The following is a 14,710-nucleotide window of genomic DNA, read 5'->3' as shown; positions in this document are numbered from 1 at the left end:
AAGTGGATAATTCATATGATGATATCTAAAATGATTGCAGCGAAATCGGCAAGTGTACACATGGCACTCGAGAAATGGACAGGGATAGAGGGATTTCGCGCATAAAATCTATCTATCTATGCTAATGGCATGCTGCTGGAGATCTTTAAAGGATAGCCATTGTTTAAAAGGGTGTTTATTCCATTGCTCCCATCCATCATCATCCAATATTTTTGTCCTCTATATATGGAAATGGTAATGTAGTCACATAGTTAGCCAGGTTGCAAAAAAAAAAAAAAAAAAGACGCGCCCATCAAGTTCAACTCAAACACAAAAAATACATTAAACTGAACTGTATCTGAGAACCACCAACTGAAAACACAATTTAATTCATTTTTAATATTCATAGCAAACTTCCCCATCCATCCTTTTTTTTTGTTGACAAATCACTTTGAAATACACTGCTCTATCATATCTAACTGCGGCCATCTTGAGTAAGGGCAGATGACCATAGCTCCCAACTGTCCCTGTTTTTGGGGGGCTGTCCCTGATTTGGAGCAATGTCCCTCTGTCCCTCTTTCCTCCTCATTTGTCCCTCATTTTGGTCCGATCTGTATAGTTGTATATAAAATGTACTTATATAAAGCACTTGTGGGTTTAACCAATCATTTTTTTTTGTACACTTTTCCTTTAAAGGATTGGGGGTGGCAGGGGGCGTCTCCTACACCTTCCTTTTTGGTCATGGGTGTCCCTTATTGCCATCTCAGAAAGTTGGGAGGTAGGCAGTTGAGTCATGTAGCATTCACTTCCTGGAATCCATCTGCCCTTAGTTCAGGCATGCAGGCAGGAGGATGTGCTTAACTGAGAAAGCCCCTCCTCCCCTCCTGAAGACTCCTGGGATGTATGACATCATTTTAACCTAGGCCAGAAACCAGGAAGTAAATGAAGAAATGTAGAAAAAAAAAGTTTAAAACAAGTAAATATAATATATCTTCCCATCTCTATATTAATGATAGCAGAATAAGTATTACAAATAATTCATGTTGATTGAGAACGTTTAGTTCCCCTTTAAACACTCTGCACCCTTGGAAAGTTAAAGAGGAAGAAAACCCTGATGGGTTTTACTTCCTCTTTTGCTCGCTGCTGCAGCCTGCAAATGAAGAGCATAATGGGCTAGTATGCATCGCATACTAGCCCATTATGTGCCACTTACCTGCAAAAGAATCCAGCGATGTCCCCTGTGTGGGCAGCGTCCATCTTCTGGCCCCTCTTCCTTCCAGGCCGCGGACTCTGGCTCTGTGATTCGCCTGAAACGCGTGATGTGCACGGGAGCCCCGATTAACAGCATAGGCTAGGGAAGAAACGACACTTAGTTTCGTTTCTTCCCCGCCCATGCGCCGTTGGAATTTTCGGCGGACTACAAGTGAAATATCTCCTAAACGGCGCACGTTTAGGAGATATTTCCACTACCTATAGGTAAGCCTTATTCTAGGCTTACCTATAGGCAGAAGTCCAAAAAGTGGGTTTACAATCACTTTAAATCATATCTAAGCCCCAAAAAAATGTAATACATTGCAGTTTATCAGTTCCTGGATGTTATGGCTGCATTTGTTTCCTTTTGTAGGCTTTTTATCCTTTATTGTGACCCAATGATCCTGCCAATAACACACTTCCTGTCCCAGCATAGCAACACCCCCTGCACTTATGTAGTTGCAGCTTTGGCATGCTAAGATGGGACTACAAATCACCTCCCCATAACGTGGGGGGGGGGGGGTATGTATTTATTCCAGCTCCTTATCATTTTCTACTGCACTTACCATATATAGTGTACATTCACATTGGTTCCTGCCCCCAAGGAGCTTACAATCCAAGGTCCCTAACTCACATTTATACATACACACGTATGAGGGCCAATTTAGACAGGAGCCAATTAACTGACCAGCATGTCTTTGGAATGTGGGAGGAAACCGGAGTCCTCAGTGGAAACCAAGGCAGTCGCAGGGAGAACATGCAAACTCCATGCAGGTAGTGCCTTGGTTGGGATTTGAACCGACGCCCCCTAGTGCTGTTAGGTGTAAGAGCCAATCACAGAAGACATAGTTCACATTAGATAGTCATGAAGGCTGATTGTGTGATATTTCAGCGCACAGGAAGTTACAAGGTCACTGGATTTATAGCAGTATTTTTTTTAGTTATTGCAGGCATTTATATAACAATCACAATTTTTTACATGCTGTACTTTCACATGAGTCCCTGCCCTCAAGGAGCTTACAGTGTAAGGGCTCTATCTCACATACATAGTATTGGAAAGGGAGGAAGGAACAGGTCAAGGGGAAAAAAATAGGCCAACATCCCACAGCAGTGCAAAGAGGGGAAAAAAAACCCTAACCGGACTTTTAGCGGTGGTCTCCAAACTGCGGCCCGGGGGGGGGGGGGGGGGCTGGGGGCAGATGTGGCCCTTTGCTTGCTTCTACCCGGCCCTTGGGGCACTATTTCATCCACTGACACTAACGATGGGAGACAGTTCCTCACAATGACACTAATGATGGGGGGCGATTCCTCACAATGACACTAATGATGGGGGACGATTCCTCACAATGACACCAATGATGGGGGACAATTCCTCACAATGACACCAATGATGGGGGACAATTCCTCACAATGACACCAATGATGGGGGACAATTCCTCACAATGACACCAATGATGGGGGACGATTCCTCACAATGACACCAATGATGGGGGGCGATTCCTCACAATGACACTAATGATGGGGGACGATTCCTCACAATGACACCAATGATGGGGGACAATTCCTCACAATGACACCAATGATGGGGGACTATTCCTCACAATGACACCAATGATGGGGGGCTATTCCTCACAAGTTCCTCACAATGACACCAATGATGGGGGACGATTCCTCACAATGACACCAATGATGGGGGGCTATTCCTCACAAGTTCCTCACAATGACACCAATGATGGGGGGCGATTCCTCACAATGACACCAATGATGGGGGGCGATTCCTCACAATGACACCAATGATGGGGGACGATTCCTCACAATGACACCAATGATGGGGGACTATTCCTCACAATGACACTAATGATGGGGGGCAATTCCTCACAATGACACTAATGATGGGGGGCTATTCCTCACAATGACACCAATGATGGGGGACGATTCCTCACAATGACACCGATGATGGGGGACGATTCCTCACAATGACACCAATGATGGGGGGCGATTCCTCACAATGACACCAATGATGGGGGACTATTCCTCACAATTACACCAATGATGGGGGACTATTCCTCACAAGTTCCTCACAATGACACCAATGATGGGGGGCGATTCCTCACAATGACACCAATGATGGGGGGCGATTCCTCACAATGACACCAATGATGGGGGGCGATTCCTCACAATGACACCAATGATGGGGGACTATTCCTCACAATGACACTAATGATGGGGGGCGATTCCTCACAATGACACCAATGATGGGGGACTATTCCTCACAATGACATCAATGATGGGGGGCGATTCCTCACAATGACATCAATGATGGGGGACTATTCCTCACAATGACATCAATGATGGGGGACTATTCCTCACAATGACACCAATGATGGGGGACTATTCCTCACAATGACACCAATGATGGGGGGCGATTCCTCACAATGACACTAATGATGGGGGGCAATTCCTCACAATGACATCAATGATGGGGGGCGATTCCTCACAATGACATCAATGATGGGGGCAATTCCTCACAATGACATCAATGATGGGGGGCTATTCCTCACAATGACACTAATGATGGGGGGCGATTCCTCACAATGACACCAATGATGGGGGACTATTCCTCACAATGACACCAATGATGGGGGGCGATTCCTCACAATGACACTAATGATGGGGGATAATTCCTCACAATGACACTAATGATGGGGGGACGATTCCTCACAATGACACCAACAATGGGGTACAGTTTTTCTCAATGACACCAACAAAGGGGCCAATGACATCAGTGATGGGGCACAATTCCACCCAATAATACCAAACGATGGGGCACAATTCCTATGAAACACATAGACGATTGGCTGCACACCCACACACTGAAATATTGGCTTTATTTTGTCAAAATTCGTAAAAACAAATAGTGGATAATTACAGACAGAGGAAAAAAAAGGGTTAACGTGTTTCACACGAGATTCGTGCTTTGTCAAAATCAAAATTCCTCTCAATGACACCAACAATGGGTCACAATTCCTCCCAATCACACCAAAGATGGGGGACACTTCCTCACAATGACACCAACAATGAGACACAATTTTTCTTGATGACACCAACAATGAGGACAATGACATCAGTGATTGGGCACAATTCCTCCCAAGAACACCAATGATGGGGCACAATTCCTCTCAATGACACCAACAATGAGGCACAATTCCTCCCGAACACACCAATGATGGGGGACAATTCCTCACAATGACACCAACAATGGGGCACAGTTTCTCTCAATGACACCAAGAATAGGGCCCAATGACATCAGTGATGGGGCACAATTCATCCCAATGACACCAACGTTGTTGGCACAATTCCTCTCAATGACACGACCAATGGGTCACAATTCCTCCCAATGACACCAACAATGAGGCACAGTTCCTCCCAATCACACCAATGATGGGGGACAATTCCTCACGATGACACCAACAATGGGGCACGATTTCTCTCAATGACACCAAGAATGGGGTCCATTGACACCAATGATGGGGCCCAATGACACCAATGATGGGGCACAAGTCCTCCCAATGACACCAAGGATTTCATTCAATGACACCAACAATGGGATCCAATGACACCAATGATGGGGAATGATATCTCTCAATGACACTAACAATGGTGCCCAATGACACCAATGATGGGGCCCAATGACACCCATGATGGGGCACAGTTTCTCCCAATGACACTATTGATGGGGCATGATTTCTATCAATGACACCAAGAATGGGGCCCATTGACACCAATGATGGGGCCCAATGACACCAATGATGGGGCACAAGTCCTCCCAATGACACCAAGGATTTAATTCAATGACACCAACAATGGGATCCAATGACACCAATGATGGGGAATGATTTCTCTCAATGACACTAACAATGGTGCCCAATGACACCAATGATGGGGCCCAATGACACCCATGATGGGGCACAGTTTCTCCCAATGACACTATTGATGGGGCATGATTTCTATCAATGACACTAACAATGGGGCCCAATGACACCAATGATGGGGCACAATTACTCCCACTGAAACAAACAGCAAGACCTTTTCGACTCCCATTGACCACTGTCTAAAGTCTGAAGCATAGTAAACTAGTCCTTTGTTTAGAAAGTTTGGAGACCCCTGGCCTATAGGAAAAATGATACCATAATTGTGAAAATAGACATGTGTATATACTGGATAGATAGATAGATAGATAGATGTAAAATCTCAAATGTAAACGTTATTAAACATAGACATAAAAACACAGCTGGTTTCAGAAAAATATTCTTTCTTTCTTTTCATACCAGTGTATACCCCCGAAGATAGAAACGCATTGAGCGATTCTGTTTGTTTGGTCTCGGTATATGTAGCGTGACAACCACCAGGATCATGTAGAACATTGGTCACATGTACTTTTGTTGTGTACGTTGTATATGCAATAACCATTACACCAGCCATGTTTTTATGTCTATGTTTAATAAAGTTTACATTTGCGATTTTACATATTTTGGTTTTAACCATGGTTATTTTCACAATTATCATTTTTTTGCTATAGGCCCTAAAAGTCCCGTTAGGGGGTTTTTCCGCTCTTTTATCTCACATACATATACATACTAGGGCCAGTTGATCTACCCAAGGAGCAGACCTACTCCTTTTCTGGAATTTGAACGAAGGACTCCAGCGCTGCAAGGCAGACCTGATTACCAAAGCCACTGTGCTTCCCGAAAATATACTTAGTCTGAGAGAAAGAAAACTAATGCAGCTCCCATAGCTCTTCTTCTTCATAGTTCTTGGGCTGAACTATACATTAACCCTGCAGTTGATCCAGAGGAAGGCAAAAAAAAAAAAAAAACCTTATGACGCTTGATATTATTTTATGAAACTCCTTCTGTAGCCCCAATGGCAATCAGATACTCTTTGGATCCCAGAGATGTCATTGGCCCAGCCATAGCTAACCAGAAATGATGCAATTTTTCTGTTAGCAATCAAATATAGAGGCGTGTGTATAGACCGCTGCAGACATAGACAACACCTACTGAAAACCCAGCAAAAAATAACTGAGATGCCTATACATTTAGTCCTGAATTCTGGTTCAGCACATTTTATCTTGTTCTTTTGTTCTTTCTGTAACAGATTGTCGGACTAACTCTATCAAAAGGCTTGGACGATCTTGCCCTTTTGTATTTGGCCACGTTACAAAGTATTGCGGTAAGTCCTCTACATCCCCGGACTGTGACTGCAGTGTGCCATCAAAGTTGAGTCAATGAGACATGTCTAGGGCATGGATTAAAGAATAAAAATAAAAAATGCAATTGGGCTATAAGGCAATTCACAGGAAAAGCCGGCACTCCAATATGTCAGCAAAAATGGCTATCCTTTATTTTGAAATAGCATGGTACAGCTGAAAAAAAATGCCAATGCGTTTTCGGGCATCATGGTTACTACATAAATGTCACATTCGGCTAAAAAAAAAGTAAGCGATCACATGATCACAATAAAATCACATGGGCATATGTTGCTCATGTGACTTTTTTTTCGTGCCTATATGTTTTTATTGGGATCATGTGATCGCTTACTTGTTATTTAAACAAATGTAGTAGACATGATTAAGGCCTGGTGGACGAAACACGTTGGAGTTTTTATCAGATATACCATGCTATTTTGAAATAAAGGATAATCATTTTTTTATTGAAGTGCCAGCTTTTCCTGTGGATTCGATTTTGCTTGAGGTAATAGAAAACTGTTTTGCCTGAGCACCCGACATCCAGAGCTGTGGATAGAAGAGGTAGTTGTAGTGCTGCTTCACCTGTTTATGTTAATGGGCTGTAAGGCAACCCAGCTTTAAAATGCTTCTCAGCTTACAGCAGACCTTCACCACAAAAAAAAAATATGTGTGCAAAAGGCTCCAGCCCCCTCCTTCTCCACAATTGTTTTTTTTTTAACACTCTCTTTTTTTTGTGTACAGAGCAGCACTAACTCCGTTTTTGCCTAGCCGAGAATGATGTTGCGCATGTGTGTGGAGATGTGCTGGGCTTCGGGACCTAGCAGAGGCCTTCAGCACATCTGTGTACACTCATGAGGATAGTTAAGGAGGCCCAAGACCTTTGTGTGTGTGTGAGTGTGCAAAACTCTGCAAGAACCCATTCTGAAAGTCCCTAGGGCTATATAAATTTGATCTATGCGGTAGGATCTGTGTTTCTATTGGATAGATTTACTCTGTCTGCTGTCTGCCTTAACCTCTGCTTGGACACTGACTATTCTTGCCTGCCTTGAAATCTGGCTGGACACTGACTATTCTTGCCTGCCTTGACTTTTGTCTGGACACGGACTATTCTTGCCTGCCTTGACCTCTGGTGGGACACTGACGATTCTTGCCTGCCTTGACCTCTGGGTGGACACTGACTATTCTTGTTTGCTGCCTGCCTTGACCTTTGTCTGGACCCTCACTATTTTTGCCTCTCTTGACCCCTGTCTGGACACTGACTATTCCCACCTGACCCCCAACTTCAACCTCTGCCTGGCCACTGATTTTCTTCTCTCCTGTCTGCGTTGACCTCTGCCTGGACAATGATTATTTTTCTCTGCTGCCTACCTTGACCTCTGCCTGGAAACTAACTATTCTTGCTTGATGCCTGCCTTGACCTCTGCCTGGACAATGACTGTTCATGCCTACCACTTGCCTTGACCTCTGCCTGAGCACTGACTTGTTATATTGCCACCAATATTCTCCACCATCCTGTTCCTGCTTGTGGGGCAATCCTAAAGGGTTGCAACCTGGTTTCGACCTCTTGCAGCAAAGTAGCCCTGTACTGACTATTCTTGCCTGCCTGGACCTCTGCCTTGACACTGACTGTTCTTGCCTGCTGCATGCCTTGACCCCTGTTGGGACACTGACTATTCTCCCCTGACACCCACTTCAAACTCTACTTGGACATTGACTTTCTTTCCTGCTGCCTGCCTTGACTTCTTTGGGGCAATCCTAAGGATTGCAACCTGATGACTTCTTGCAGCAAAGTAGCCCTGTACTGACTATTTTTGCCTGCCTTGACCTTTGCCTGGACACTAACTATCGTTGCCTGCTGCCTGGACACTAACTATTCATGGCTGTCTTGACTTCTGCTTGGACACTGACTATTGTTGCCTGCTGCCCGCCTTGACCCCTGCCTGGACACGGACTATTCTTGCGTGCTGCTTGCCTTGACCTCTACCTGAACACGGACTATGCTTGCCTGTCTTGACCTCTGCCAGGATCCTGATGGCTCTTGCCTGCTGCCTGCCTCAACCTCTGCCTGGGAACTGACTATTCATGCCTGCCTCGACCTCTGCCTGGATAGTGACTATTCATGCCTACCTCGACCTGTCTGGACAGTGACTATTCATGCCTGCCTCAAGCTCTGCCAGACTATTTTTTGTCTGCCTCAACCTACTACTGACCTGTTATATTGTCACCAGTCTCCTCCACTACCCTGTTCCTTTTGGTGAGCGATCCGAAGGGCTGCAGCCTGGTGGCATCTTGCAGAAAAGTAGGCCAGTCCATCATCCTTTGCTGGGTGCTCTTATGAAGACCAAGGTGCTACATGGACTCCGCTCTTCTCCTGGTCTATTCTAAACTATTAGGAGATTCTGGAGTTGGGCTTCAACAGACAAGCGCATCCACTAGTTTATGTTGCAGTTACTTTGCGGTTGTTCTTTCAGTTAATCTAATTGTAAAGTTTATGTGATCTTTGACTCTGAAGTCTGTCCAGCTACAAGAACACTCGTCTCATCCTTTCAAGCTATGAAATAGAATGAGAGGGATCCCGTTCTCTATTGTACTGAGTCCATTAAATGTGCCAGGTTACACATGTTTCCCTTGCAGCGTGTTCCCAGCCCGGTGGTATTCCATGTATATTCTCCAAATGAACAAACAAAACAATTGATTGTAGACACATCTCCACCCCATTCTCCTCATTTCAGTCTTTTGTTTGTGATTCCAGTTGGGGACGAGACACATTATAGAGGCGATGAAGACGTCGGGCCATGCTGTCAGCAGTCTCTTTATGTGCGGGGGGCTCAGCAAGAACCCCCTGTTTGTGCAGACGCACGCTGATGTTACAGGTAAGTCGGACCTCCAATGCCCCATAAACACGATCAGACTTTCCACCAACAAAACCGTGGATTTTTGTTCGAAGGTTGTTGGCTCAAACTTGTCTTGCATACACATGGTCACACAAATGTTGGCCAACAATTTTCGAACGTGGGAACGCGGTGACGTACAAGACGTACGACGAGCCGAGAAAAAGGAAGCTCAATAACCAGTGCGGCTCCTTCTGCTTGATTCCGAGCACGCATGAACTTTTTGTGCAACAGACTTGTGTACACATGATCGAACTTTCCGACAACAAAGTTTTGTTGGCGGAAAGTTTGAGAACCTGCTAGCAAACATTTGTTGGCGGAAAGTCCGACAGCAAATGTTCGATGGAGCGTACACACGGTCGGACTTTCCAACAACAAGCTCACATCCAACATTTCCCATCGGAAATTCCGACCGTGAGTACGCAGCATAAGAATTAGAAGATGAGAACTCGCCCCCTTCTACCACCATAAGTCACAAAATGTCATGGTCACCAGTGAAACCAATTATTGATCTGGAATCTAGAAAACACTGCAACTGTGCCCAACTTCAACATCAACAAATAACACAATTTTGCCCTGTAGAACACAAAGTAAAAAAAAAGCTGTTCTCACTGCAATACCATATTTCTGACACTGTACCCTGGGCCTCTGATAAGAGAGTAGACCTATACTGGGCCTGGACCCTATTAGTCCAGAGAGAGTAATTTTTATTTTCCATGGGTCTCAGGCAGGGTATTACCATGGGCCGTGGCTCCCAGTATTTATAGCAAAGTTCCCTGGGCCCCATCAGTCCAGCAGGAGGGCAAATGGGGCTTTTTTGCTTTTTTTTCCACTCAAAATGGCCAAATCAACTTCTGATTTCTTGATCTGACCACCTCACTTTCGGGAGCTGGGATAGATTATAATGGATAGAGATGAGTAGTCGGGTCCTCTAGGAACTCTTTACAGGACAGTGGTGGTTTATTAATGTAGAAAATGTATCTGAAATGTATGTCCTTCTAAATAATAGATGGCTTTCATTGCTGATGGAGCAGTCTTGGTTCTCCGGAGCAGGTGACACATGAAATATGACATGTTCCTCCTTACATTTATACAACTCCATCTATGGAAATAGGGTTAAAGTCACTCAGCCTGAGCAAGTTGATTGGACTTGGTACATACCACCACCTTGGATTAATAGGACCTATCAAATGGCTTGCTTATACCATAGATCAGCCTTTCTCAGCTTTTTTACCCCAGAGGAACTTGATCATTTACAGGTCTTGGGGAGCCCCTGCTAAAACCAAATCATCAGGGATCAGTGGGGAAAAAAAGACACTTACATTGGTGGTCATTGAGAATTCTCCTTGCATTGGTGGTCAATGGGAAGAATGCCCCCTACATTGGCGGTCAATGAGAAGAATGTTCCTTACATTGGTGGTCAGTGGGAAGAATGCTCCTTAGATTGGCGGTCAGTGGGAAGAATGCTCCTTACATTGGCGGTCAGTGGGAAGAATGCTCCTTACTTTGGTGGTCAGTGGGAAGAATGCTCCTTACTTTGGTGGTCAGTGGAAAGAATGTGCCTTACATTGGTGGTCAGTGGGAAGAATGTTCCTTACATTGGTGGTCAGTGGGAAGAATGTTCATTAAATTGGTGGTCATTGAGAAGAATTCTCCTTACATTAGTGGTCAGTAAGAAGAATGCTCCTTACATTGGTGGTCAGTGGGAAGAATGCTCCTTACATTGGTGGTCAGTTGGAAGAATGCCCCTTACATTGATGGTCTGTGGGAAGAATGCTCCTTACATTGGTGACCAGTGGGAAGAATGCTCCTTATATTAGTGGTCAGTGGGAAGAATGCTCCTTACATTGGTGGTCAGTGGGAAGAATGCACCTTACTTTGGTGATCAGTGGGAAGAATGCGCCTTACATTGGTGATCAGTGGGAAGAATGCTCCTTACATTGGTGGTCTGTGGGAAGAATGCTCCTTACATTGTTGGTGTCAGAAACCATCAAATCAAATCAAGACAGAAGTACAGTTAAATCACACTTGTTTAATAATAAAAGTAAAAAGAACAAACGTAGTCAAAACATAGCTAAAGTTCAGTAACCGGAATGGATAGTCAGCCAAGCCAGAAGTCAGGGATCAATGTGGTGGAACAGCAAGCAGGATCTGGAGCCAGAAGGGATGTCAGCAAAGCAAGTCTTTAAACATGATCGCAGGAGATAGTTTCTGTGATGTTGACCAAGGCAAAGGCAGAGATCCTCTGGACCGGACGGCTTAAGTAGGCAGCACTGATGAGCAGGATATCATCAACAGCTAAGTAACTGTGGAGAGATAGGAGCTGGCAATTAGCCGACAGCTGAGCAGCCAGCTCAGAGAAGGAAGGGCTGAGCCCAGCCCTGACAGGTGGTCTGTGGGAAGAATGGCCCCTTTTAGCATTAATAAGAATGGCACTCTTACAGGCAGCTAATAAGTTTGTTGGTGTCATGCATCTGACTCCACCAAGTGGTGTTGACCCTAGAACTATGCAAAAAACAAAAGATGGGAAGCCAATCAACCACAGCTCAAAGAATGAACCTCTAGCAACTTCTGAAGGAACCCAAGGGTCTCACAGAACCATGGTAGGAAATAGCTGCCATAGTGATGTATTTAGGTTTTGTGCTGCCCTAGGCCTGACTAAACTCATGCACCCCCTAATTTAAATATGACCCACCCGTTCCTGTCAAGTCCACACCCCTTCCTGTTTAAAAACACACCCTATCATCTGTAAACCACGCCCCTTCCTATCTAGGCTCCAACTTTTCCTCTTAGAGCCCCACCTCTTCCTCTCTGTACATTAGCACACACATTCATGCACAATTCACTCCATACTTACATCAATCACCCTACCCTGCCCCGCCTCTAAACACGCCATCGTAAATTATCTCATGAAATTACACTGTTAAATGTTTTATGCAGAATTAAGTTCCAAAAATAAATATTAAAGCGGAGTTCCACACAAAAATGGAACTTCCGCTTTTCGAAACCCTCCCCCCCCTCCGGTGTCACATTTGGCACCTTTCAGGGGGGAGGGGGGTGGAGATACCTGTCTAAGACAGGTATTTGCATCCACTTCCGGCATAGACTCCCATGGGGGTCTATGCCTCTTCCTGTCCCCACCGCTCTGTCTCCTGGGAAACACACAGCACCCAGGAGATAGCGGGGACCACTTACGATGCGCAGCGCGACTCGCGCATGCGCAGTAGGGAACCGGGAAGTGAAGCCGCAACGCTTCACTTCCTGATTCCCTCACCTAGGATGGCGGCGGCAGCTGCCGAGAACCGAGCGGGTTCTCGGCGTCGCCTGCCGACATCGCTGGACCCCGGGACAGGTAAGTGGCCGTTTATTAAAAGTCAGCAGCTGCAGTATTTGTAGCTGCTGGCTTTTAATATTTTTTTTTTTTTTTTGCGGTTTTGGTGGACTCCCTCTTTAACAACAACTTTAACAATATCAACATAAAGCATATTAGTACCTATCAGTGCAGCCTCATCAGGGGCCACCAGTGCAGCCTATCAGTGCTTTATCAGTGCAGCCTCATCGGTGCCCAACAGTGCAGCTTATCAGTGGTCATCAGGCAGCATATCAGTGCAGCTTAAGAGTGCCGCCTCATCTGTGCCCATCAGTGCAGCCTTATCACTGCCCATCAGTGCAGCCTATCAGTGGCCATCAGTGCGGCATATCAGTGCAGCCCTTTCAGTGCAGCTTAAAAGTGCCGCCTCATCTGTGCCCAACAGTGCATCCTTGTCAGTGCCCATCAGTGCAGCTTCATCAGGGGTCACCAGTGCAGTCTATCGGTGCTGCCTTATCAGTGCAGCTTAAGAGTGCCACCTTATCTATGCCGAACAGTGCAGCCTTATCAGTGCCCATCAGTACAGTCCCATCAGTGCATCCTATAAGTGCCAATCAGTACAGTCCCATTAGTGCAGCATTTATCAGTGCCCATCAGTGCAGCCTATCAGTGCTCATAAGTGCAGACCATCAGTGCATCCTACCAGTGCCCATCAGTGCAGCCTACCAGTGCCCATCAGTGCAGCCTACCAGTGCCTACCAGTGCCCATCAGTGCAGCCTAACAGTGCTGATCAGTGCAGCCTAACAGTGCTCATCAGTGCTGCCTACCAGTGCTCATCAGTGCAGCCCATCAGTGCATCCTACCAATGCCCATCAGTGCAGCCTACCAGTGCCTACCAGTGCCTATCAGTGCAGCCTAACAGTGCTTATCAGTGCAGCCTATCAGTGCTCACCAGTGGAGCCTACCAGTGCTCATCAGTGCAGCCCATCAGTGCAGCCTACCAGTGCCCATCAGTTCAGCCTAACAATGCTTATCAGTGCAGCCTATCAGTGCTCATCAGTGCAGCCTGCCAGTGCAGCTTAAGAGTGCCGACTCATCAGTAGCAATCAGTGAAGCCTCGTCCGTTTCAAAATATCACAGCTTACTAGTGTATATTAAGTATGTTTTGATTATAGCATAGAGCATTTTGTAGTACATGAATTTTCACTGAATGTGGACTGTTTGATGAGTTTGTAGCATGCATGGAGAGCACTTTATTGCAATTTCATCTGAAAATATGCATTTAATCCAGGCTGAGGACAATTCAAAAAATGCCTTGACTCAGGAAGGGTTAAACATAATACAGATTTCCATGGTTCACACTAGCGAGTAGTGCAATTTGAAGACTGGTCATGTAGTCACATTGTAGGGGTAAAGAGAGGAAGAGTGCCAAACTCATAGTGAGTCCAGAATGGTATTTTATTATTGAAAAAGCAATCAATCCAACGCGTTTCAGGAGTTGACACTCCCCCCTTCATCAGGTTTTGTTATGTCAATTCAAAAAAGCGTTGAACATGTTATAGATTTAGCAAGTAGTGCAATGTGAAGACCGGTCTTGTGTCAGATAATGAGAGAAAGAGTCCAAATCGGTATTTTTTTTATTATTATTATTATTATTATTAAACGATCAACCAGATTAAAAAAATAAAAATAACGTGTTTCGGGGGTTCACATCCCTCCTTCATCAGGACGTATATGTTACATCACTTCAGGAATACCCGGACTCAGGAAGGGTTGAAAGTGCTTTTAAAATCACATCAATGTTCATACCAGCAGGTAAGATGGTCCTTGTAGTCCCATAGATATCAGTCCCAATTTTCTAGCCTTCTCAATAAAATCAATGCAGAATAAAATCGTTACTATCCCCGTGTATTTCCTCGCCGACTCTTATCAGCTCCTCATCTGTGTTATCTCCTCCTCACGTATCGCCATCTGCTCGGCTGCGTCCAGTGGAATTTGGACAGCGATGTGGAAACTATTTTGTTTGCTTG

The 14,710-nt window shown here is 45.2% G+C and overlaps 1 protein-coding gene across 3 annotated transcripts in view; it reads left to right on the top strand.

Moving 5' to 3' along the window:
• The window catches only part of FGGY (FGGY carbohydrate kinase domain containing), a 319,083-nt gene that overhangs the window by 247,765 nt on the left and 56,608 nt on the right, over window positions 1-14,710 (top strand). For all 3 annotated transcript variants that reach the window (XM_073593859.1, XM_073593858.1, XM_073593857.1), the window contains exons 12-13: window positions 6,388-6,462; window positions 9,231-9,351. In XM_073593859.1, the coding sequence (XP_073449960.1) occupies window positions 6,388-6,462; window positions 9,231-9,351 (196 nt within the window). The remainder of the gene's footprint in view (window positions 1-6,387; window positions 6,463-9,230; window positions 9,352-14,710) is intronic.

This window comes from Aquarana catesbeiana, linkage group LG07, assembly GCF_042186555.1.
Source record: "Aquarana catesbeiana isolate 2022-GZ linkage group LG07, ASM4218655v1, whole genome shotgun sequence".
Taxonomy (NCBI): domain Eukaryota; kingdom Metazoa; phylum Chordata; class Amphibia; order Anura; family Ranidae; genus Aquarana; species Aquarana catesbeiana.
The sequence above is the reverse complement of the archived record's forward strand: the minus strand, read 5'-3'. Positions and strand labels throughout refer to the sequence as shown.